Genomic DNA, 25,833 nt, shown 5'->3' with positions numbered 1-25,833 from the left:
TAGCGGAGTATTGGCTCAACACTGAACGGGACCCATTTGGGATTCATTCTCTGACAATTACCCAGACTGAATCACCAGCTTCCTTTTATAAAAAGATATTTATTGGCTTAGAAACAGAGGATATCCAGCTCTTCATGGGGAGGGATTTTATAACTATGTTCAAACATTCTCATAAACTCGGAGCCTGAGTATTGCTAAGGGGGTGCCTGCACAGAGCGTTTCCTTTAATCGCATCAAATATGGAGGAGAATTGAAAAATCAGCCAAGAAACAACGAATGCCTCAAGGGGAGAGGAAAGGATGTTTGTTAATAACAGCGGAGTCCAAGAGCTCAATAAGAGTTTAGAATCTGTGCTCGAGACAATTTGCAGAAGCCAGATGGCCCCAGCCAGCCCCTGCCCAGAGCACCCTCCCCATAAGATGTCATGAACACCAGAAGTAGGAGGCCTCTTGCCTAAAATTAGCAGCTGGTCGGACACAGCTGGCTGGACACTGTGCTCAGGGGCGCTCTCCAGGGCTCACCCTCACTCGTGTTCCTTCCTCTGTGGGGACAACCTGCAGGAGATTAGGCTTTAATCCTTTGGTGTTTGCTGGGCAGGTTTATAAATTCTGTTACCAATGTGCCACCAGCTAGAAGAGAAATTCTAAGTTTCTACTTTTTTCCAAACTGAGGAAGGCCAGGTCCAAAATAGTATTAGAATTAAGAGCCGCCGTAGAGCTTCCAAGTGGAGGGAAACATCACTTAGCTGATAATGTTCAGAAATGACAGAGTTCATCCTCCAGCCACGGTCCCAGGATGAAGGTGAAGATCTATGCATCCCTGGCCTGCCTCCTCTTCATGGCCCCTTTGTCCTGTGTTTTTGTGGACCAGTCCCTCAGAACACTGTACTCCTCCCAGGGAGCGAGGTCTCTGCCTCTTAGCATCTAGTTCCCTTAGGCCTGAAGGGCCCTTCTTTCCCTGGCTGGGTGTGGGTGCACTCGGGGCCACTGGGCCCTGGGTTCCGCAGTCCCCGAAGGCCTCAGGTGAGAACTCTCGACTTGATCTCCAGGAGAGGCCATACATAAGCACTGCAGTGGTGTCAGTGTGGTAAAAGCATTTGTCAAAATGTGCATTTAAAATCTGTGGCAATTTTTTTAACAGCTCTATTGAGATATAATTTATATGCCACAGAGGTCACCTTCTTAAAGTATACAATTCAGTGGTTTTTGGAACATTTGCAAAGTTGTGTAATCATCATCACATTTAATTTTAGAACATTTTTGTCACCCCAGATAGAAACCTTGAACTCATTAAGAGTCACTTTATTTCTTCACCATGTTTTAGGCAACTAGTAATCCGCCTTCTGTTTGTATAAATTTGCCTATTCTGGACAAATTATTTAAATGGGATTGTACAATATATGATCTTTTGTGAGTGGTTTCTTTCACTTAAATTGTTTTTGAGGTTCATTCATGTTGCAGCATGTGTCAGTAATTCTTTCCTTTTATCATATGGCAGTCTTTGTATATTCATATAATAGAATAATGCATAGTAATTTAAAAAGGAGGAACTGCTGGTAGCTGCAACAGTGTGGATAAACACTGCAGACCTGGTAACTGACCTAAGGAGGTAGACACGAGTGTGCTGAATGATTCCATTTATTTGAAGTACAGGAACAGATAAAACTAATCAGTGGAGATGGAAATCAGAAAAGTGATTACCTTTGTATGAGGCTGGGGTGGTTAATGATTGAGAAGGCGTATCTAGGGTACTTCTCAGGACCCTGAAATATAATTTTATACCTTGATGTGGGTGGTGGTTACACAGATATTCATGTAAGTAAACATTCTTGAGCTGCACACTTACTATTAGTGAATGTTAAGTACTTTCTTGTAAGACATGTTTAAATTTTAAATTTTTTTATTAAAAGCTTCTTTTTAAAAAATATGAAATACCTGCAGAAAAGAGAAGAATTTCAAGTGTACTGCTAGATGAATTATCACAAAGTGAGCATATCTTGTAACTTCTACTCGGATCAAGAAATAGAGCACCCCTCCTGGACTGTCCTAATCACTGCCCACCTTCTCTCTCCAAACATCTAAGTCATAGTTTTGAGTGTTTTGTTTGTTTGTTTTTAGCTTTATGTGAATGGAATCACACAGCATTCCATTTTGTCAGGCTTCATTTAACATTATCTCTGAGGTTCATCCATGTGGCATGGAGAATTAATTTGCTCATTTTCATTTTTTATCATACCCCAAATTATTCATTCTAATGTTGATGGCTATTTGGGTTGGTTGCAGTATGGGGCATTTACAAAGTGTACTTTCAGGATATGTACATTTATTTATTTATTAATTTGCCTAGATATGAAATTGCTCTGTGATAGGGGAGACACCAACTTTATTGGCCAGATTTTGAAAACTTGTTTCAGCATTTCTTAATATAGTAGGAACATCAAAAAATGCAAGTAGCCCAAGCATCTCCTAATTTCTGAGAGGCTTTGGTGCATCCCAGCACAGCTGAGTCCTCCCCTGGTCCAGGGCTGGCCCACCTCCCATTGGTCCCACAGCATCCTGGCCTCCACCTTCCAGCACTTGCCTTACTGTATCTCATGGCCTGATTTACCTCCTTCACAGGACCGTGGGCTCCTTGAGGGCAGAGACAGTGTCTTGCTCATCATTAGCATCCCAGCCTCCAATGCCTGGAACATAGGAACTCTTGATAAATATTTCATTGAATAAGAGAGAATGTAAGATCCATCCAGCCATCAAATTCCCGGGTGAAGTTGAGAAATACATTAAATTTTGAAAACTCATCTATTCTTTATCTTTGCTTTCAGATATCAAATGGATCTACTATAAAAGTCTTTAAGAAGATAGCAAATTTTACTTCAGGTAACTGACGTGTTAACCTTTTGTTCTCACCCAGCTTTATAAAGTACCGCTTTTTGCTCTCTCAGATGTATTGTCACAAAGATGAGGTGGAGCTGTTGTCATGTGATTCTCTGAGAGCAAAGTCGTTTCTGTTTCTGGCCCTAAGAACATGAGCCCTGCAAAGAGGACAGGAAGCTGTAAACAGTGGGTGCCCAGGGCTGCCCGCCCCGCCCTGAGGAAGTTACTGTCAGTAACAGCCCTAAACTCAGGGCAGGATCTTAGCCGTTGTAACTATTCCATCTCTTAGGTAGGATGGGGCTAACAGAGGGGATCCTGCTGGCAAACTGAAGGAAGCTGCAGATTATCACACAGCCCTGCAAGCTCTGAACAAATAAGATAACTCACTTAGCCCAAATCTCCTAGTGATAGGCCAAGTACAGAGGGGTCTTTTGTGGGAAAGTTAACAAGCCAGTCTTTAAACTCTCTTCTACCTCCGTTAGCCTCGGGGCAGGAAAACACCGTGACAGTGCCTTGAGAAAACCCCTAAATCCATTCAAGGTTTGTCTCCAGAGAAATGATCCTTGAGCTAAGACAGTCAGTTCTCAGCTCTCAGAAAGGTTCTGGGCCTCACTGACAGGGCCTGTACGTGCGCGCGCGCGCGCACACACACACATACGCACGCACGCACGCGCGCACCCCCCCCCCCCCGGTCCCAACACCTGGTGAGTGCAAACGGGGGGCGTAGGGCTCCCTATTAAACAGGATAACTTAGTAGGTTGTTGGACACCCTTTGGGGGACCCCAGCATCTGTACATCAGGCTGTAGTGTGAGAGAAGCCATCTCACAGAGGGTGGCTGTCATTCTGGCCTCGGAGGACTGATATCCTTGTGCTGTAGTAAGTGGGAAAGCTGTGTGTTTTAAGCTTCAGAGACTGGCCTTTTGAGAACTTGTTATCTGGAGATCTTGTATTTGGATCTCTTTATGCGACCCCGAGGCAATCAATACCTCTGCTTCCTCCCTGCCCTGTCCAGCCGAGAGCCATCATTTTGATCATTCTCCTTCTACTGCTCTAAAACCCTTGCCCCTCTGTCCTTTCATCACCCCGTCAAAATCCCAGCCCTGGATGAACCTAACCACTAGCCTTCCCTGAACCTATAGCCAGGTAGTCGCGGCAGAAAGCCCCGCAGCACAGTTGGAGTCGTTATAAATTCATGCTGACTGACTCGACCAGGGCCCTCAGTGTAACCACCCTGCTTCTCCAGGCCTCACCCTGTGTTCCCCATAATCCCACCATGTCTCCTCAGAGCTCTGACCCCACAGCTCCCCATATCAGCAGATGACTTCACTCAGTTTTCCACAGAGAAAACAAATCAGAATTCCCTCAGCAGCCGGCACCAAAACTCCCACCCCCCCTGCACCTGCCCGGTCCCTCTTCCTCGCTCCTCCACAGGCCAGGGTTGCCCTTCCTCCCAAGGCCTCTCACCTGTGCTCTGGATCACGCCGTCCTTTCTGGCCTTCTGAGCATTTATACCACCTATCAGCTCTTCTCTCACCTGCATTTGGTGTTCCTCCACCTTCCATTTGCATGTCAAGATATCCTAGTCTCATCTTCAAAACAAAAAGCCAGTGCCTTCCTCCCTTCCATGCACTTACCGCTCCTCCAACAGCTGTGTCTCTTCCCAGACTGTCCTTACTCTGTGCTGCTCTCCCACTTGCTCTGACCTCCACCTTGTTGCCCTTCTCTCTGATCCTAGAAGGGGTCGCATTCCTTCGCACCTCAGGGCCTTTGCACCCATTCCCCTCCCCCATTTGCCTGGCTCACCATCTATTCATTTCGGTTCAGCTCCAACATCCCTCTGAGACCCTCCCAGGCTAAGTTGTTCCCTTGTTACTTTCTCAGCATGTAATTCTTCTCTACAATCCTTACCACATGGATATTAATCAAACGTGTAATTAGTATGAATTTCACTGGCTAGGATATGAATTCCTTTAGGACAGGAGCTACGTCTGTCTTACTTTGCTGTTAGCCTGGTAGCCCCTGGCACACAGCAGGGGCTCCAGGTCTATTTGTTAAATGAGTGAGACCTGAACCTTTCCTTTCCCACCCTCAAGTGGTCATTCAGCCTCTGTTTTAACACTTCCAGCGATGGGGAACCTGCTTCCCACTCCAATCCCTGGCCCACCCAGTCTTTACACTGTTCTTAAGGGCTTAAGACACATTGTGGGGCTCGGGGGGAGGGGTGTAGCTATGAAGAGCTCAAGTAACCTCTTCTGTTTATAGCACAAACGGGGCATTTTATGAGAAGGCCAATTAGCCTGTAGTTGTTTTTTTTAACGGATTATTTTCTCTCCCTCTTTCTGTGGTGTTCAGATGTGGAATACTCAGAAGACCACTGCCATTTGGTGAGTTCAGGCTTTCTTGTGCTCCAGCTGCATCGGATGCCTTCCGTATCACAAACAGTCTCCTTGGGTAACGCTGCTACTTTGTCATCCCTTTAGATTTTACCAGATTCGGAAGCATTCCAAGATGTACAAGGAAAGAGACATCGAGGGAAGCACAAGTTCAAAGTAAAAGAAATGTATCTGACAAAGCTGCTGTCGACCAAGGTACACTTACTGTTCTGGGACCGCTTTTACGGCTACCTTGGGGGTGTATGATGTGTTTGACTTAATTTCCACTGAAGTGTGAAAATGTTACAAATCCCCTGTGCCTTCTAGCAAAGCAAAATGAAAGTTTAAATTGTAAACACTTCCTACCCCCTTCTTTTATAAACTGCAAAGATAAAGCACTTTACAAATTCCTACTGTAGCATCTGCAATCAGAGATTTAATATTGTTCTCAATCCCTTTACCCACCATTGCCCTATTGTTACTTTTCAGGTTCATAGCGTAATTATTCCTTTTTGTTTACTTGTTATTATAGATGAGCAATAAAACTCCCTCTTTGAATTGCAAATAAAGTGAAGGGGGGAGGGTGGCAGGAGGTCATTTTAGAGCTAAGAATTCTGTTCATATATAAAAGTGTCAGATGTGAAAGCCAGTGGAATACCAAATCAGGAGCAAATTTTACTTTATCTGGCTTTTAGTGGGATTAACAGAAGTCTGTGGTGATCCTTCCCCACCCCCCACCCCCAAAATGACAAGCAACATAAATGCTGTTATCTGTACCTGGCCCAGGTCTCCTGATGAGCATGCGTCTTCAGATTACAGCAGAGCATCTGCTTAGAGCGTGGTTGATTCGTTTAGTGTGTGGAGGGCAGCCAGAGCCTCTTGATTTTCTCATCTATCCCACAGAGCTCTGCCTGTTTGGTTTTTGTAAAACGCTCAAATGCTTTGGAAAGTACACAGTAAAAGCCTGTGATGTAAATATATGTAATAGGAAATATTCTGGGAACCAAGCACCATCCCTTGAGTTTTTCCAGGCTGAACATAACTAATAAAAGCCAAACATCCGTGGCTTCTTGGTTTATGTATACAGCCCTACAACTGACATTTCAACTGCTAGAGATGTCTGAGATAGCCTCCTATTGACTGAACAGTGTTATCAGCAAGAAGCTTATGACCAAATCTAAACCTGTGTGGATTTTCAGGACCTTTGTCTTAATACTGTGAGTGTTGGCCTCATTTGACAATTTTACACACTTAGTCTTCGGCTTGTTTTTCTCCATTTTGTACATCATTATCTCTGGACTTGGATTTCGTTTTTCATGTTTTCAAAACCACTACCCTATTTTTTAATCTTCCAAGTCTGATGTTCTCTGTCTTTCAGGTGGCAATTCACTCTGTGCTTGAAAAACTCTTTAGAAGCATTTGGAGTTTACCCAACAGCAGAGCCCCGTTTGCTATAAAGTACTTTTTTGACTTTTTGGATGCCCAGGCTGAAAGCAAAAAGATCACAGACCCTGATGTCGTACATATTTGGAAAACAAACAGGTGGGAACAAAACGGTAGGGGGTTAGTGACTCTCCTCAAGAATCTGGGGACAGTCTAGAAGAAGGGCATAGATAGTTATGGAGGATTCATTTATCCCTCCATCAGAATTTTTTGGCTTGGTAAGCTATCATGTCAAAGCAGTTTCTGGCTTTATTACTATTTTTAAGCAATAAACAAAACCATTCCTGTGCTGAGAATTCTATTCTTTAGGACAAAATAAACAAACTCCATTATCTTTAATGCATAAAAAAGACTTTGTATGGAATGTTCAAACAAGTTTAGCTTGAATAGCAAAAGATGAGAAATTAACATTTTGTGGTTTTTAGCATACAATTTTCCATTAGAGAAGGCTCTTAAATTTGTCCCTCAGAGAATTAATCACTTTGCAGTTTCCAAGCTATCTTTCTACACTCTGATTCTGTATAGAAATGTCTGCTTTTATTTGATCAAATGCAGTACTCAGATACCATAAGAATTAGTCAAAGGGTTGGGTTTTTTTTTTAACTTTACCTTAAGCTGAGGCAAGGCATCCAAATTTATTCTAAATTTCTCCTTAGTAAAGAAACAGCTCATTACCTCTAACTGCAATACTTTGTGCATGAGCTGAGTAAGACTCAGAATTACAATGTAATAGAACTTCCCAGTGTAGGCGCAAGCCCTTCTCAGCATTAAGGTTAGCCAGACTGTTTTAAGTATGTACTAAAAGCTAAAGTTCCAGAGCTACTGAGAGGCCCAGAGCCCATATGATGGAGGTAATTAGCTAAGCCAGAGCTGAGAAGAAAGCAAATGGAAGGACTGACTCCCACATTCATATTCAGATATTTATTTGAGTGCTGTGTGCCAAGTATCGTTAGGTGCTGGAGATGCAGTAATAAACTAAACAGAAATCCATGTTCTCACAGAGCTTGGATTTTAATTGGTAAATGGTAGTGTATCAGAAGGTGATCAGTGCAGTGCAAGGAGGGGGGAAAAAGGATAGAAAGTGACAAGGACAGGGTGGTCAGGTCTTGAAAGAGTATAAACCAAAACAGTTTCAAGAAGATGGACAAAAGCAAAGAGTTCTGAGGCACAATCTGGCCTGGTATGCACACAGAATAGCGGAGAGGCTGGTGGAGCTGGAACGAGTAAGATGAAGAGTAGATCATGCAGGGGTTTTATCCAGAGAGGGATGGAGAGCCAGAGGGACAGCATCGGATTCTGTTAGGATTGCTGGTGGTTGCAATTAACTGTTGGGAGCTGGGGTCATAGTCCAGGTGAGAGATGATGGTGGCTTAGGCCAGGGGACGGCACCGAGGTGGGTGACAAGAGGTAGGTTCTGGAAAGCTGATGAGACGTCCTCACTGGTAACCATTATCTGGTATCACCTGGACCTGTGTGGAGAAAATTCTTGTCTTGTCAACAGCCACTTTCAGACTTCTCCTCCAGTTCCCCCTTCAGTTGCTCTGACAGTTTAACCCTTTCTCGTTCTGAGTGATGCTGCCATCTGTTGCTGGGTATATTTGGCAAAGCAGACTTGTATATTTCAGTAACAAGGACAAAAACACCCGTTTACAAACTGCGATAAACAGAGCATCTGCCTCATATGAATGGCAGTATTTGAAAAGAGATTCCTCTCTCTCGGAACAGCCTTCCTCTTCGCTTCTGGGTAAACATCCTGAAGAACCCTCAGTTTGTCTTTGACATTAAGAAGACGCCACACATAGATGGCTGCTTGTCAGTGATTGCCCAGGCATTCATGGATGCGTTTTCTCTCACGGAGCAGCAACTTGGGAAGGTAAGGCCCAGCTTTTAGTATCTCCTGTATGTACTCCTATGAGTCTGAAGCATTCTACCTTCCTTATAAATATTCAAATAATAAACCACAGCAGCTAAAAAGATGACGGTCCCTGAAAACCTGCTTTTCTTTAAAATCTTATTCCTATTTATATATATATATTTTTTTTTTGAAGTATACTCAGTTTAGAATGTTGTCAGTTTCTGGTGTACAGCACAATGCTTCAGTCATACATGAACCTACATATATTCTTTTTCATATTTTCCACCATAAGTTACTACAGTATATTGAATATAGTTCCCTGTGCTATACAGTATAAACTTGTTTTTTAATCTACTTTATATGTATTAGTATCTGCAAATATGGAACTCCCAGTTTATCCCTTCCCACCCTGGTAAAGCCATACATTTGTTTTCTGAGTCTGTTTGTTTTGTAAATAAGTTTGTCATTTAAGATTCTACATGAGTGACATCATATGGTATTTTTCTCTCTCTTTCTGGCTTCACTTAGAATGACATTCCCCAGGTCTATTCATATTGCTACAAATGGCATTATGTTGTCATTTTTATGGCTGAGTAGTATTCCATCGTATAAATATACCACAACTTCTTTCTCTAGTCATCTGTCATTGGACATTTAGGTTGGTTCCATGTCTTCGCTCTTGTAAATAGTGCTGTTGTGAACATTGGGATGCATGTATCTTTTTGAATTAAGGTTCCCCCCAGATAACATGTCCAGGAGTGGGAATGCTGGATCATGTGGTAAGTCTAATTTTTGGTAGTGTCTTTGGCTTTGGTCTTAGGGTGATGGTGGCTTCACAGAATGAGTTTGGGAGTGTTCCCTCCTCTTCAATCTTTTGTAAGAGTTTGAGGATTGGTATGAGCTCTTCTTTGCAGGGAGGCTTTTTATTGTTATTTCTAGTGATAGATCATTTGAACAGACCAATTTCCTCTTGATTCCATTTTGGTGGACTGTATGTTCCTAGAAACCTGTCCATTTCTTCTAAGTTGTCTAATTTGTTCCCATATAGTTCATAGTATTCTTTTATGATTTTTTGTATTTCTGTGGCATTAGTTGTAATCTCTCCATTTTCTTTGTGTCCTTTTCTTCTTGATGAGCCTGGCCAGAGGCTTGTCAATTTTGTTTACTCTCATAAAAACAGTTCTTGGTTTGATTTTTTTTTTATATTTTTAAAAATCTCTATTATTTCTTTCCTTCTGCTGACTTGGTTTTGTTTGTTCTTCTAATTCTTTTAGGTGGTAGGTTAGGTTGTTTATTTGAGATTGTTGTTCTTTTTTGAGGAAGGCCTGTATTGCTATGAACATCCCTCTTAGGACTGTTTTTGCTGCATCTCATAGATTTTGTGTGGTTGTATTTTCATTGTCATTTGTCTCAAGGTATTTTTAAATTTCTTCTTTAAGCTCATTGCTGACCCAGTGTTTTTTTTAGTAGCGTGTTGCTTAGCCTCCATGCTGTTTTTTTTTTTTTTTTCTAATTTGTTTTTTTCTGTGGTTGATTTCTAGTTTCATGCTATTGTGGTCAGAGAAGATGCTTGAAATACTTTCTGTCCTCTTAAATTTGTTGAGGCTTCTTTTGTGCCTGAGTATGTGGTCTATCCTAGAGAGTGTTCCATAAGCACTTGAATGTATATTCTGGGGGTGTAATGTCTTAAAAATACCAACCTTTAACATCACTGGACAGGTCTTCCAGACAGAAAATAAGACAATGGAGATACTAAATGACACAACAGAACAAGTGAAAACCAAAATAGATTATCCCCACCCTATGGTAGAACTCTGCCTGTGAAAACCTTTAGCACAAAGTATAAATTGTTTCCTAGGAAAACATTCTACACACACTAATGAACTATGAAATTACTGAAATTTGCCTCAAGTAATTCCATATGAATATACCTAAGAGTCTATTTGAATCTAACAAATTTCTTATGGGGAAGAAAATCTTGCCTGAGATTTCTTACGTGTTCTGTTTGTCAGTTTAATCAAAACATCACTATTGTTTTTCCTATGGTTTTCTTTGCTGAGCAAAAGCCCTAAAAAGCAAAGAAAGATGATAATATAGAGGAAACTTTGAGTTTTATTCACATACTCTGAAATATATTAAAGTGAGCAGTATCTGTACCTAATGGATTTAGAAAACCTTTCCCCACTAGGCAGTGGTGGAAGGATGTTCAGGGTGCCTGGAATGAAGTGTGATAGACATTTCACAGGTACCTCAGGCTCCTAGTCTAAATCCAAATTTACTACCACCCCCATTTTTGCAAAACAAACCTGTTTTTTACTTTTATTTTCCGAGCATCACCTATTCTCTCAAGGGAGATTCCTCTGTGTTCATCTCCTCCAAACTCTGTCCCCCACTGGTTTGTCCCCCACTGGTTACTACTCATGTCTGTCCCTTTTTTTCTCATTCCCCTACCCTCTCCCTTCTCCACTGGGATGACTGCCTCCTAACTGGTGCCCTGGCCCCTGCTGTCCTCCCCTCTTTCACTGTATCTCAGGTTATCTTTCTAAAACATAAATCTGATTTGTTGGGCTCCTGCTTAAACACTGTAAATACGCCCAGCACCTACCAGATAAAATCTTCCCAGTGCCACATGGCCTTTCCTGACTGAGCTCCAGTTCTGTTTTCTGACACAGTCCATATACCTTCTATGCTTTGCCTTTTAGTTTCCTGAGATTTACCCTGGGCTTGTTTCCCCACCCCCTTTCCTGTCTCATAACCCCTCTGTCCAATAAAACCCTATTCATTCATTCAACACACACCCTTTCCTAATGTATACCAGAAACTATAGGAGACTCAGCAGTTAATGTTCCCCTGATGTATATCCCACAGTTTCTCTGACCAGTAATGTTCTTTCTACCATGCATTATGCTGAAAGATGCTTAAATGGTTATTTATTCATAGTAAAAAAAAATGGCTGTTTTATTGATTACTATGTTCTTGGCATATTTCAGCTACCCCTCTCATGAACCACATAAAGTAGTTATTACTCTCATTTTATAGATGAGGAAATTGGATGTTCTGAGAGGTTATAGGTCTTGGTTAAGATAATATGTCTAACTATTCTTTGCTCTACACCCTGCTACTAATGACTGGTATCTTAATAAGCACTGTGTAAGTCTGTCTTCTCTGCTAGATTGTAAGCTTCTTAAGGGCAGGTACTGGTTGGTCTTCTTCATTCAGTGCCTGGCTAAATGAATCTTTATTGAATGAATGATGGCATGATTTGTGGGTTCTGCTTAAACTTGATGTGAAAAATTATCTCAGTCTAGGCATCCTTCAAAATAATTCATCAGGCCATTGATAGGCGAGTTAATGGCAGGGCCAACATCCCCAGTACATTTGTAAATGTATCAATGGCTTGAATAACCTATCTTCCTAGAGTAGTGATACAATGAAAATTCATACTTTAAATTTTTCTTGTCTTGCCTTAAACAAAATTCTTTCCTGGCTGTTGGGACCTCCTCCCTCCCCTCTAGTGTACACTGTGCATCTGCATCACGCATTAACCAGTGGCAGGAAAACCTGCTGAACCATCAAGGTCAGTTTTTCTCCTGGCACAAGCCCTGTAACTCCTGAGAAGACAACATTCCTTTCTCAATTCTGTAAGGCTTCCCGATGACCCATTGCTCACCTTATACATACAGACGTCTTTGGTGAGCTTTAGGTACAATGCCAATGTATTGTTTCCCTTAAAGACAGCAACTGGTGCAGAACAGAGTAGTCAGACAGCCTAGAGAGATGCTGGGCTGCATCCAGTGGAAGTTCTTAGCTTAAGTACTTAAGACTTTATTAATGTTACTAGCTATATTACTTGTAGTCTGCCTGTTTTACAGGATTACTGTTTCTTGACTGAGCCTCCAATAAAAATGATGATGACTAAGTGACTTGAAAGACCAAGTATCAATGATTGTAACAGTTTAATTCTAGATATGGGAAGAAGCATCAGGAGGGAACCATTTCCTGGACCATAACAGACTAGAAGGACAGACAATCCAGGGGCTTTTGGCTACTGTTAACAGGCCCTACCTCGGCCAGCACTGGTACATTGAGTGGCCTGTCAAGGAAATTCTCACCTGATGTGGGAATGAGCATTCCAGGTCATGACATGCTTTCCCAACCTTGGTCAACCTTTGGTCAAAATTACTACCAAAACGGGGGGCGAGGGTGGACAGTAAAATAATGTCACCCACCATCCGGTTCTGTAAGAGTAAAGTCATCAGCCACTGCATTTGCTGACCTGCAGTACACCCTGAAAGGAAGCAGGGGCAAAGATCAGGATGAGGCATTTTGTGCTCTGGCAGAACTGGCCCTCAGATAATTGGGTATTTTCAAGAGAAAATTTTATGAACTAAGTTTGTTGCTTCTTCTCATACTTAGAAATGCACTAAAACCATTAATTAAGGTATTTGTTCCCCAGAAACAGCAGTAACCTTCTACTAAGATGTGCATTTGATTTCATGTACCCCTTTCCCCCGAATCACATATATACTGACCTCTCCCCTTATCTCTTCGGAACAAATCCTCAGAGCTTTTCCAAGAGGCTATTTCCTGGGCTGTAATCCTCAGGTTGGCTTGAATAAATTTTTCCATTTCTTTCACTACTGATCAATTACTCCTTTGACAGAATTTTAATTTTGTGAAAAATAACTTTTAAAAATATATCTTATTTTTTAATATCACTGTTATAATTACATGAAAACATTTAAGCTGCCAGGAAACTTTTGCAAAATGAGGCATCAGAGCCACCAATACTAATAACCATGCGCCTCCTCAAGGACCCTGGAAGAGCTTTATAATCTAGTAAAATAAAAGGAACAAGGAGAAAAATCTGCCACTGCCAATTACTTACCATGTTCATGGTTACATAAAGGGCTCAATCAGACCTACAATCAAGTCTTTTATAAATGCCAGAATTCACTGGTGGGTGAGGATGAGAGCGAATGTTTTAATTCAGGCTTTTTACAACTATTAGTAATGAACTATGACTGAAATAAGTTCCATTGTTACCGTAACTCAAAATCATGCAAAAATAATAATTTTAGTTCTTTTATGAGGGGAAGGCAGAATATATTAGCATTTAATCTGCCTGAAAATAACAGTGACTCACCAGAAGTGTCTGGATAGCAGTCAGTCATTCAGTTAACATTTATGAAGGCCTACTGCGTGAAGAAGCCTTGTTACGAGGAGGGTAATAATAGTGATGGCCAGCTACATTGGTACTGTTATAAATTCTCCATGTTTTTTAAAAAGCTCTTGGTGGTGGTTGCTTTTTTTCAGGAAGCACCAACTAATAAACTTCTCTATGCCAAGGATATCCCAACCTACAAAGAGGAAGTAAAATCTTACTACAAAGCAATCAAAGACTTGCCTCCATTGTCATCTTCAGAGATGGAAGAATTCTTAACTCAGGAATCTAAGGTACTGTTAGAAAGTAGATAGTATTTGAAAACAACAACCACCTTTTCAGAATCTCTCAATAAGGCTTTTCTTTCTTTAAGAAACATGAAAATGAATTTAATGAAGAAGTGGCCTTGACAGAAATCTACAAATACATCGTAAAATATTTTGATGAGGTAAGATTTTAAATAACATTTTTAGAAATTAATCTGAGTCAGTCATCAGAATTTGGTTATAAAGGATTCTGTAGGTCTCAGGACAGCTCTGGCATCCCAAATGGCCAGAAAGGGAAGCCTGTCTGAGACAGGGGACCCTGGCACTAAGCCAGACCCTGCACGTGGCTGCCCCTGATAGTTTTATCATGCTGCCCACCTTCGGACCAGCCATTTACATCTGAGTTCATGGGGTCTACAGCCACATTGACACAGTTAACTTTGATGAGTAAGTAGTGGTCCTACTAAAAGGGGCCAGCTTATGCTTAATTGTTATCTGCTAAAATGAAAGCTAAGCTTGTTAAATCGCCTAGATTCTGTATTCAATAGTTAAAGTATGACCTATTTCTAACTTAAGCAACTATTTCAATAAACCATTCTCCTTTATGATTAATTCTCCTTAATCTGGGTTTTTTTCTTTGGGAATTCACACAGACACAGTCATCAGATGCTCTGTTTCCAAATATATGTTAATTCCCCCTTCCCTGATTCCCCCCACTCAGTCATGCTGGGACAGGCTATCCATGTCAATGGTGAGAATAGCTCACCAATTCCATTTGCTACTTGAAGATCAAGTGAAGCGCTAAGGTAGGGTAGAGGCAATGAGTTCCTTAAACATGATAAGCATCCCTCTTTCAGGGGTCAGGGGTTAGAAGGGAAGCACTGGGGAGGGGAGGGGAGAGGAGGGACTACACTGCCCAGAAGGGGAGGGGCGGGGCGGGAAATACTTACCTTTGACCAGGATGCCCCTGCTTGCTGCATTTAAGAAGAAATAACTTGCCTGCATGTTGGCTGCTCAGGAATGCTTGCTGTGCTTGGAATGGCTGTGACATAATGCATAAAACAGGGCCTTGGAAGTCTGGCCCCGTATTTGTAAGCAGATAGTTGGTATTTCTTGTGAGCTTCTATTTTAAGCCAAAGTGTTGTTGATCCTGTGATAATGACTTAGCAAAACAACTTGCAAAGTGAGTACGTAAATGATCGAAGAAAATGTTGGCATCTGTTTCATACAGATTTTACCACTCACAGCATCAGGAATGCAAAAAACCAGAATTGTAATGCTAAAACCTCAATATCTAAAATAACTGTTCTAATTGTCAACAGATTCTAAATAAACTAGAAAGAGAACGAGGGCTGGAAGAAGCTCAGAAACAACTCTTGCATGTAAAAGTCTTGTTTGATGAAAAGAAGAAATGCAAGTGGATGTAAGCACTCTGGGGCCTGGCTTAATCTGGCAAAGTTCTTCAGACGACTTGGGAGCAAAATGGCTGCTTGAGCTACTCTGTGTCATTAATTTAAGTTTGCACATAGGTTCCACTTTAAGCACTGTCTTTTTTAAGAGACCAAGGCACATGCACAGCTTTTAGAAAGCGTAACCACCATTGTGCCTGTGTGTGTGCTGTGGGAACCCTTCTGTAAATAAGAGTTCAAGAGTGGTTGTTGCAAACAGCCTCGTTTACAGAGAATACAGGGCCAGTAAGCAAGGGTCAGTATTGTAACCAGTCTCCAGTTAAGCACAATGATGTAAATGGTTTTGTTAGAAAACTACAGCTGTGTAGCACTTGTGACTACACTGCACCTCTGCAGACAAGGGACATTGCTAATAGAGCAAAACAAAATGTGAAATGACATGAGTCATTTGGAAACAAGGTGGGGGCGTTAGGGCAACCTCGAGGATTTGCAGCATTGAAAGTTTCCCCAGTAGTTCTTGGAAAAGCTGACCGCAGAATTTGGTAGTGTGTACACTTAGCATTTGTGAGTGTGCGTGTGTGTGTTTTAAACCAAAAACTAACAGTGTTGCAACATTGTTGAAAGGGCTCGTGTTTTTCAGTGGTCACCAACTGTACTCCATCAAACTCACCTCCATCTCACTGAGGAGCTCTAAAGCAAGGGGCGGGGGGTAGGCTTCGCTACGTCCAACAGCAGTTTACCTAAACACTTCATCTTAAGGTATATCTTAAAGTATATTCCTTTTTTTTCATTTTAGTTATCCTACTAAATGTGTTTGATACTGGACATGTTTGCTATTGTAAAAAAAAAAAATCACTAGTTTATTTCTGTCTATAATCTTCAATCAGAACTATGTGTGGAAGAGTCGCTCACTCCCCTGAGCCTACATTTCTACCCAGTATCTCCTTGCTTTAGATTTCCGGTGAACCCTGTGGATATAAATACTTGTGTGTGATTAAAAAAAGTGCATTTTACATTTCATGAAATTGTTGTTCACACTGGAGTATTATATATGAATATATATATTTGAGGCCCACGGCCTGAAAAATATTAGTATCCAACTTGGTATCTTAGTCTTACTATGTACTTTTTGAAAGTATTCCTCAGAAGGGAAAGAATTTAAAAATACCTGTTTAATTCATGCCTTTTTTTTTTTTTTAAAGAATTCCCTATCTAGTTATACTGTAGTCTTTTTATTGCTGATTTTTTTATTCCTGAATTTTTGCTGCTCATGACCAATTTTAATACCACTGTGTTTTCCTTCTATTAAAACCAGAAGTAATAAGTGTAATTGGCAACTCTCAAACTTTCCTTGTGGCTCTATTTCCCAGATTGAGGAAAGAAAATTTTTCAAGTAGCAAAACAAACCCTTGATCACACATTCCTTAAAATCATTTATCAACACTGTATGGGATATCAGGATTTAAATGTGAATTTGTCTTAAATAAATAGTCCTTTTTGCTCCTCATTATCTGGTAATGAGTGAGAAGTGACACCTCAACTACCTGATCAGACAAAATAAGCATTTACTGCCCTGAAAGGCACCTTCCAAATCCCACTGCTTTTGACCACTGTCTGTCCAATGGACACACCTCAAAAATACTACCAAATAGGTAACAAAGGTGAGAGGTCTGGTCCCCATCTAAGGCTGCTGTAGTCTTGATGTGAAGGCATTCATAAGAGAACAGCAGGAGAGTTGAGGGCCAAGGATAGGAGAGTTGCCCAAAGACTTCCCTTCTTTAGGGTACAGAAATGCTAAGAGAACTGAAAGGATTAGCTACAGCTTTATCCAAGTATTTAGTAAATGCTATGTGAAGGTGTCCCTGTCCAGGTCTCTGGCACCTGAGTCCTGTGTGGAGACTTACCTCCTCTTCTAGGGACTGTGCTGCTGGGAACTTTGGGCAAGTCACTTACCTCTTTGTGCCTCAATTTCTGTATAATATTTCTAAGCTACCTCACTGAGGTGGTGTGAAGATTCACTAATGTATGTAGCGTGTTTGTCAATCCTCCAGTGAAAAGCACTATATCATGTTTCGGATCACATTAGCCAAACGCAGTAAATGGCCAAATTAGATGTGTGCTGAAGACAATCAGTCACTGGGTCTATATTAAACAGCAGCCAGAGAAACAAATGGCAAACAATTCTATTTTCAAGTTTCTTTGCATATTTTTTTGGTGCAAAACCATTTATAAACTTTTTTTTTCTAACACTAGTGTCTACAGCAGCATTTAAAAATTAATTCTGTTACTTTTTTCTGTATTAGGGATTTAAAGTATTTCTTACTGTATACCAGATTGAAGCAGTTCTTGGAGATGAATGTTTTAAATGTCTATATCCAAAAATAAACATTTTGATGTAAATGTGGACTGTTTTCGTCTTTTTCCTCCAAATTTTCTAGTTATAGATTTTTTTATTCTAAGTGGCTCCATGGAAATTATTTTTCAGAGGCAAGATGTCACTGTATATACTCTGTAAATTAGCAGCTATATATTATGTAACAAGTAAATCTACTTTCTTCTAAAGGAAGTTAAAGGTTGTGCAATTACATTCCTGGCCTCCATCAACTTGGACTTCTGAAAGTGAAGACTTCTGGATAAAGAACACTACTTACTCTGACAGACTTGAGCTTTGCCTTCCTGACGTGAAGTTATTCCAGCAGAATGCCTCTAAAAGATGTTACATAAAAAAGCAAATGATGGCATACTTAAGGACACACAGAAATAAAACATTTATAATAATTTGGTTAGATCCAAAACAGTAGGAGGCAAAGTTAAATACCAATAATATTTTCTAAAGGGACCCCACTGGGTTCAGGTTTTAAAATAAATGGCCCTTGTTTTATAGAGCTGTAGGACTTAAATTATTTGTACTTTGTTATTTTCTATTAATTCTAACTCAACAAAGCCAAAATCAGATCATCTACATTGCTAAATATACACTGTATGGTTAAAATAAAATTAAACACAAAACAAAAAAAATATTTATTAAGAGCTTTAATAAATTATGTGCACACAGCTTCTTAAAAAGGTAGTATTCTGTAATGATTTTTAAAGTGTCATCTTTTATCAAGAACAAGAAGTTTATAACTCTTGTATATAGTGAACCAGCAAACATTTACTGACCCTGTTATCGCCAAGCATCTCAAGGAGGAGAAAATTTAACATGGGTGTATTTCAGGCAAAATGCAAAAAAAAAAAAAAAAAAAAAAAATCAACAAAGTAAAATCATTTTAAAAACTTGATTCCCTAATTAGTTCTTTTTATTTTTTCATTTATTTTACATTCCCCAAGGGTTGTCAATAATATTCTAAATATCTCTGAAGCTATTTTAATGCTTCACTTGTCATTAGTATAACCCTCAAATTCTGACACTCATGCAATTCAGCATGTAGCTGGTACCTTTTCTTGAGGCACATTCAAATGTTTTGGCAAACAGTAATAAAATATGTAAATGCCACGTACGTTAAAACTTCAAGCTTTATTGAGTCAGTGATTTCATCCCTTTTGATCTGCCTTCTCTCCAAGAACATCATTCCCCAGGAGATCCAAGTTCCTCTAGTTGTTTCCTTTGTGTTGTTTCTAGTTCTTCTAGTCTTTTGCGAAGTAGAGAGAGTTCCCTTTGATGTTGCTCCTCCTTAAAAGCACAGAAAAAGAGAAAAAGAGAAAAAGCACAGCAAAAAAAGACCGCTACAAGGAGTGGTGGAAAAATAACTGTTGGGCAGCACCTCAGTGCCTCTTTTATTATTCAGCCCTTCAACATCTGGCAAGGAAAGGATGGCCATCTGAGTAGTCTAAGAACACAGCAGCATGGGCTAACCTGTCAACTAGTCCTTGCTCCTCTCCTGCCTCTGGCCCTATCCTTAAGCCAAACCCAAAGTCTGTTCTTTAAGTGTAAAATTCCCCAGGTAATGAATTAGGTAACAGTAATGCAGAGCCCAGGTGTACTTAAATAACAACTTTCTAACAAGACTAGAGTTTAACACCAGTTTATTATATAACAAAGCACTTTATCTGAGATTCAATTCAGTGTAAAAAACCTTCAGTGCTCACATTATGAAATGTAATTGCTTATTAACAGTTCATCTTCTGAAAATCATCTAATCAATTTGACTCCCTCAATATCTCAGGGATCTGATTAAGTGCAAGAACTCAGGTTTTGGAATCTGACAGACTTCGGTATAAAACTCAACTGTCATTTATTAAGCTATGACCTTAGGCAAGTCACTTCACCTCTGACAAAGCTTCCTCATCTGTAAATTGGGAATAATAATACTTTCCCTCAAAGCACTTTTCATTAGGATTAAATAAAATGTTGTCTGGAAAATGCAAAATGCAGTGAGTTAGTAAATCATCAGTGGTCATCAGTATTCTATGAGTGAGCTACAAACTCAAGTCACTCAAAGACTTCTCACTCAAGTTTCTTCCTTTCAACTGCCCAATAGGAGAGCTCACTCCTAGCACCATCCCTGAAAGACAGAACAGATTCAAATCCTCTCTGCTGCTTTACCAGAGAAATCTGCTCGGAAACACTGAGGTTTTTTAAACTGTTTAAACAGGTAAAAACTTACAGAAACATTTATCTAACTTTTTTTACCCTAAAATAAATGCTCATACCTGCATATGAGGAGGAAAGGACAATTCCATGCCTGGAATCACAGTTGATGACTGAAAGCTAACAGGATTGATGGATGCTGTTGGAGGTAGGTTAGGAACCAAAATTAAACTTCGAAACTCATTATGTCTTCTCTGTATATCCTTTAGTCTTTTTTGAAGCCTTGTATATTCTTCAAATGGAACATTTTGTCTTAAAAAGAAAAAGTGTTTCTATTCTTTAATATAGTCATATTCTATTAAAGAACAGTATGAATCACAGAACATAATTTTAATTGGAAGAGAAGGATTTCTAAATTTTAAGATTTATCTATAATATACGCATAAAATTCTGTTTATCTAGAAAGACAAACAGAAACATGACGTGACGTCTTAATTGTATTACTGTTAGCACTGCAGGCTACCAACTCATTTTAGTTTTATTTGTCAATTAATCAAAGGTTAAAAGTGTTTTGCTAGTTTTACTTTCATTTCCACTCTACTCCAACCCATAAATCTTAAAACTAAAGGAGACTCCTTAAGCCAAAAGGACACCTTATTTTACAGAAGGGATAAAATAGAAATAGAGAAAATACTAGATTGAATCTTACCAAACTGCCATTTTTGTAGGTGAAATACAGTCAAATATAGGGAAGTTTTTATTATTCAATTTAACTTTTTAAAGTGTACCTAATAACAAAGGTAAAGCTACCCACCTTTGGGGAAAATGATATGGATAAAACTAACTTTCAGGCCTTCATAGATCATCACCTTTTTGAACATGAATTTCCTGATGATCAATCATACCAGTAATCAAATACAGTTTCAGAAAACCACTCAAAGTTCTAGGTAATCTGTCCCATAGTATCCAATCTTGAATTGATATTTCAAAATTAATGGTTATAGACGAGGTAGTAAGTTGCATTTTATTTTACAATGAAATTTGGTGGCTTCTTACTTTGGAACAGAGTATTGTAAAGCTGACATTAATTCCACAGTCTAGAAACCTTTGGATGTTCTAAAAAAACAAGTGTTCACAATTTGGTAATAATTACACCCTAGAAGACCAGTGCACATTATAAAACATCACTGCTTGATATTACAGGCAATTCCCATTACAGGAAAGACTGATATTGTCTAAATGCTGAATCTAAAAACTAATTAGCTGAATCTGAAAACATTTTTTTATTACCTTGAATCACACAGGTCATATAATGCCACTACCACTAAATTAATATGGTAGGTAAATCTCTGCTCAAACATGCTAATGATAAAGATCACTAGCTGTGCTTGGATACAAATAATAAATGACAAGCTACTGCCAATAATCATTTTCCACACCAGAAGATTTTACAAAACCCTGAACTTTGACATGAAGTTGTAGCCACAATCTTAAAACTATGTAATCACCACAACTGCCTTGTCTCAGCAGCAAGGATTCATACCACTCCTGGCTACCAAAGTCAATGACTGACCTTCCCGTCAGTCTCAACGGAAACACAGCCACCTGGCATGTGTTAGAGACCTTCTGCTCTGAAGAAACATTCAGTCAGGAAAAAAAGAAGAAAAAAAAAAAAAAAGAACAAGGATAATGAATTAGAAGTATAATGAATAGCTTTAGAATTCTTTTAAATGCAAATTTAAAAAGAAACCCAAGTGTATTATACTCAGAAACAAAGTTCAATAACATCAAAATAATGACATGAGGTATGTAAATATACAAACACATTACCTATTTAACACCTGATTTTCTGTTTCCAATTCTTCTCTCTTTGCCTCCAAGACTTCTACCTTCTCTTGCAGTCTCTTCAATTTGTTTTCATGAAGAGATTTTCTCTAGAAAAAGAGAAACATTAAATTGAGCAAGTATGTTAATACATCATCTCCTATTTGAACAAAGCCATACAGTGAATATTTTACTCACCAAAAAAAATTTTACTTAAGAGATGAGTATTTTCAGTGAATACTAAGAGCAAAGATTAGTAGATATGATGCTTACTGAAAATTGCAAAGATAATAAACCACAGATCTATCTCACACCCTCAACGTGACAAATAGAACTATTAGGAATGCCAAACCAGAAAATTGGTATCAATAACAAAATTGCTGCAAATAGAAAATCTAAAAAGGGAAGAGAGTCAAATTTTACTAATGAGTTTGCCTGTCACCTGATAATCATGAGCTCTTCATTTTCCCAGAAGATATGATGTGTTTAAAAGAACCAAAAATTTAAAATTAAAAGCATGTTTGCAATTGATAAATTGCTACCAAAGTAGTAAATTAAAGGATCAGACAGCTAAGATAGATTATGGATGCATCTCAGCTTGAAAGCATGCTTTTCTAAATATGAACAAGAAAAATTTAAACTTCACAAAGGGAAAAATTTCTAATACGGAAAAATATACGTGCAATGCAAAGAAGTGAACGAAAAAAGGTAGTAATTTTTCAGTTTTGTAAACATTTTTTTTTTAACAGAAGAACACTTATAAATGTTGATATTCATTTAGTAGCTACAGACCTTTTAGGTATTTGTTTTCTAAATCTTTACTGAAGTGTAACACGCTTATAGAAAAACGCCCAGAATGTAAAGCAAAATAAAGCCACAAAGCAAACACTGGTGTTATTACCTCACAGGTCAAGAGCACTGCCACACCAGACATGCCCCCAGCCTTCTCCCTCCCCTTTTTCAATCTCTACCCACTCCTTCCTCTGAAAAGGTAACCAACTACTTTACTTCAAAAGCTGTAGTTCAGTTTTGCCTATTTTTGAACTTCATAGAAATGGAATCATAGTGTACATTCTTTTACAAGTGGCATTTTTCTTTCACTCAATACTGAGATTTATTCATGTTATTGTTCACAGGTGTAGTTCATTCACTGCCTCCCCTAGCACAGAAACCACCCTTCTGTCTTTTATTACCACAAGTATATATTTATGTACTTAACAGGAGATTCAGGACTCTCTATTCATTCACCCACCCATATCAAAGAAATCACATAGCATATACGCTGCTGTTTCTGGATTTTTTGTTGTCACTGAAGATGTTACCTATATGACTAAGCCCTGTCACTGTATGTCACAGTTCTTCTCTACTGTTATGCTGACATCCATTTTACAAATATATTTAATCCATTCTCCTTTGAGAATCTGAATTGTTTCTATTTTGAGCTACTATGAATAACGTTTTTATGAACATTCCTGAATGTTTTTGATATATGTCCTCATTTCTCTCTGAGTACATTATCAGGAGTGAGTCATACAGTATACATATGTTTTAACTTTAGTAAAAACTGCCAGTTTTCTGAAGTGGTTCTAACTAATTACATGTCCACCAGCAATAATACTTGGTATGGTTAATCTTTTATATTTTAGCTACTCTGGTGGAATAGAATAATATGTCATATATATTTAATTTGCATTTTCCTGATATCTAATGAGGGTACCTTTTCTCATGCATACTGGCCATCTGGATATCATTTTTTTGTGAAGTGCCTGCCCTAATCTTTTGCCTGTTTAAAAAACTTTGAGTAACAAAAGGAGATTCCTCTTATTTGTAGAAGTTCTTTATATATTCAGAATATGAATCCTTTGTCAGATATGTGTTGCAGATTGACCTTCTGTCAGTCTGTGGTAACATTTTCTTTCTCTTAACAGTGTCATTTTATAAAAAGAAGCCCTTAATTTTAATAAAATCCAAATATGGTTAGTGCTTTTAATGTCCTGTTTAAGAAATCTTTACTTATCCCAAGATCTTAAGATTTTTCTCCCCAAGTTGTTTCCTAGCAGTTTTTCCTTTGTTTTTTTCTTTTTTCACTTTTCACATTTGAGTCTACAGTTCATTTTAATCAAATGAGGTTAGGTTAAGGATAACCAATTGATTACCTATCCTTTATTAAAAGGACCATCCTTTCCCTACTGAACGACAGTGGCGCTTTGTGCTAAATCAGGTGTTCATATACTATTTCTGAACTGTATTCTGTTCCACTGATCTATCCTATGCCAATATCACATTGTTTTAATTACTGTAGCTTATAATAAATCCTTATGTCTAGTACTATGAGCCCTCTAGCTTTGTTGCTGTTCTTCAAGATTACCTTGGTTGTTCTAGTCCTTTGTACTTACATATGAATTTTAGAATCTACTTTCCAATTTCCACAAGGAAAACTGAGATTTTTATTAGGATTGCATTCAATCTACAGATCAGTTTGGGAAAAACTGACATCTTAATAATACTGAGTATTATTATAATATCCAAATCAAATAAGGTATAGTTTCCCTTTATCTAGGTCTTCTTTACTTTTTCTTGGCAACATTTGTAATTTTCAATGTAGACGTCTTGCATATCTTTCATTAGATTTGTTCCTAAGTAATTTATGATGATGTAAATGGTAATTAAATATTTCATTTCCTAGTTGTTTGTTGTGTATGAAAAGAAAGAACTGATCATCACAGAAATGCAAATTAAAACCACGAGATATCACCTTACAACTGTTAGTAGAATGGCTATTCCCAAAAAGACCAGAGACAACAAATGGTGAGAATGTGGAGAAAAGGGAACCATTGTGCACTGCTGGTGGGAATGTAATTTGATGCAGCCACAATGGAAAGTGGTATGGAAGTTCCTCAAAATATTAAAAATAGAACTATCAGCACTTCCACTTCTGGGTATTTATCCAAAAAAACAAGAAAACACCAACTTGGAAAGCTATCTGCACCCTCATGTTCACTGCAGCATTATTTACGACAGCTAAGACATGGAAGCAACCTAAATGTCCATCAGTGCATAAATGGATAAAGAAAATGTAATACTCATGCACAGGAATATGATTCAGCCATAAAAAGGAAGGAAATCTTGCCATTTGCGACTTGGATGGAACTTCAGGGTATTATGCTAAGTGAAACAAGCCAGACAGAGGAAGAAAAAATACCATATAGCCTCACTTATATGTGAAATCTTTAAAAAAAAAAAAAAATGAGCTCAAAGATACTGAGAACAAACTGGTGGTTGCCAGAGGTAGGGGATGGGGGATGAGTGAAATGGGTAAAGGAGGTCAAAAGGTACAAACTTCCAGTTATAAAATAAATAAATCTTGTGGATGTAATGTACAGTATGCTGACTATAGTTAATAATACTGCATTGCACACTTGAAAGTTGCTAAGAGAGATCTTAAAAGTTCTTATCACAAGAAAAAAATTCTGTAACTGTATGGTTGGTGATGGATGTTGACTAGACCCATTGTGGTAATCATTTCACAATATATACAAAATACTGAATTTTCTCTATGGAAGGTTTTAAATTAAGGATTCCATTTCCTTGATAGATACAAGGCTATTTAGATTTCCTAATTCTTCATGTTTTAATTTTGTTCTGATGTTCAAGGAATTTGTTCATTTTATCTAAATTGCATAATTAATTAGCATAGTTGTTTTTTATATCCTTTTTGTTGTAGCATCTGTAAGATGCATAGTGATGTCTCCTTTTTTCATTCATTATATTGTTCATTTGTGTTTATCTACCTACCTACTTACCTACTTTATGGGGAGTTTGGGGAGAATCAATTTTATCAATCTTTTTAGATCAGTTAGCTCTTGGCAGGTTTTTCTCTATTGTATATTCTCTGTTTCATTGATTTCTGCTTGTATCTTGAGGAGAAGGAAGAGAATGTCTGCTGTTAAATCTAGTCAGAGTTCATAATTCAGTTTTGTGTTTTTCAGTTCTAAACTTGCCATTTTTTAAATGGCTTCCAGTTTTCTGGTGCCATTCTCAAACATTTATTTCAGAGCATATACAACATGATAACTTTAAAGTCTGTATCTGATA

General features: G+C 38.7%; 2 protein-coding genes across 17 annotated transcripts in view; one reads left to right on the top strand and one right to left on the bottom strand.

The window, feature by feature from the left end:
* The window catches only part of PLXNC1 (plexin C1), a 141,796-nt gene extending 124,013 nt beyond the window's left edge, over nt 1-17,783 (top strand). For all 3 annotated transcript variants that reach the window (XM_074375265.1, XM_074375266.1, XM_010962730.3), the window contains 8 exons: nt 2,822-2,876; nt 5,227-5,258; nt 5,355-5,462; nt 6,625-6,788; nt 8,415-8,562; nt 13,861-14,001; nt 14,082-14,156; nt 15,297-17,783. In XM_074375265.1, coding sequence (XP_074231366.1) covers nt 2,822-2,876; nt 5,227-5,258; nt 5,355-5,462; nt 6,625-6,788; nt 8,415-8,562; nt 13,861-14,001; nt 14,082-14,156; nt 15,297-15,401 — 828 coding nt within the window. In that variant the 3' untranslated portion in view covers nt 15,402-17,783. The remainder of the gene's footprint in view (nt 1-2,821; nt 2,877-5,226; nt 5,259-5,354; nt 5,463-6,624; nt 6,789-8,414; nt 8,563-13,860; nt 14,002-14,081; nt 14,157-15,296) is intronic.
* CEP83 (centrosomal protein 83) overlaps nt 7,596-25,833 on the bottom strand; it is a 156,900-nt gene continuing 138,662 nt past the window's right edge. For 4 of the 14 annotated variants that reach the window (XM_074375270.1, XM_074375278.1, XM_074375268.1 and 1 more), the window contains 5 exons: nt 21,745-21,848; nt 20,037-20,226; nt 18,035-19,056; nt 13,691-15,016; nt 7,596-8,158 (listed from right to left, as the gene is read on the bottom strand). In XM_074375270.1, the coding sequence (XP_074231371.1) occupies nt 18,952-19,056; nt 20,037-20,226; nt 21,745-21,848 (399 nt within the window). In that variant the 3' untranslated portion in view covers nt 7,596-8,158; nt 13,691-15,016; nt 18,035-18,951. Of the gene's footprint in view, nt 8,159-12,656; nt 12,833-13,690; nt 15,017-18,034; nt 19,057-20,036; nt 20,227-21,744; nt 21,849-25,833 lie in introns of those variants that run through there. The other 10 variants (XM_074375279.1, XM_074375281.1, XM_074375269.1 and 7 more) reach the window with 9 other exon arrangements.

Source organism: Camelus bactrianus, chromosome 12 (genome assembly GCF_048773025.1).
Source record: "Camelus bactrianus isolate YW-2024 breed Bactrian camel chromosome 12, ASM4877302v1, whole genome shotgun sequence".
NCBI classification, from domain to species: domain Eukaryota; kingdom Metazoa; phylum Chordata; class Mammalia; order Artiodactyla; family Camelidae; genus Camelus; species Camelus bactrianus.
This window is presented reverse-complemented; position numbering and strand designations above follow the sequence as displayed.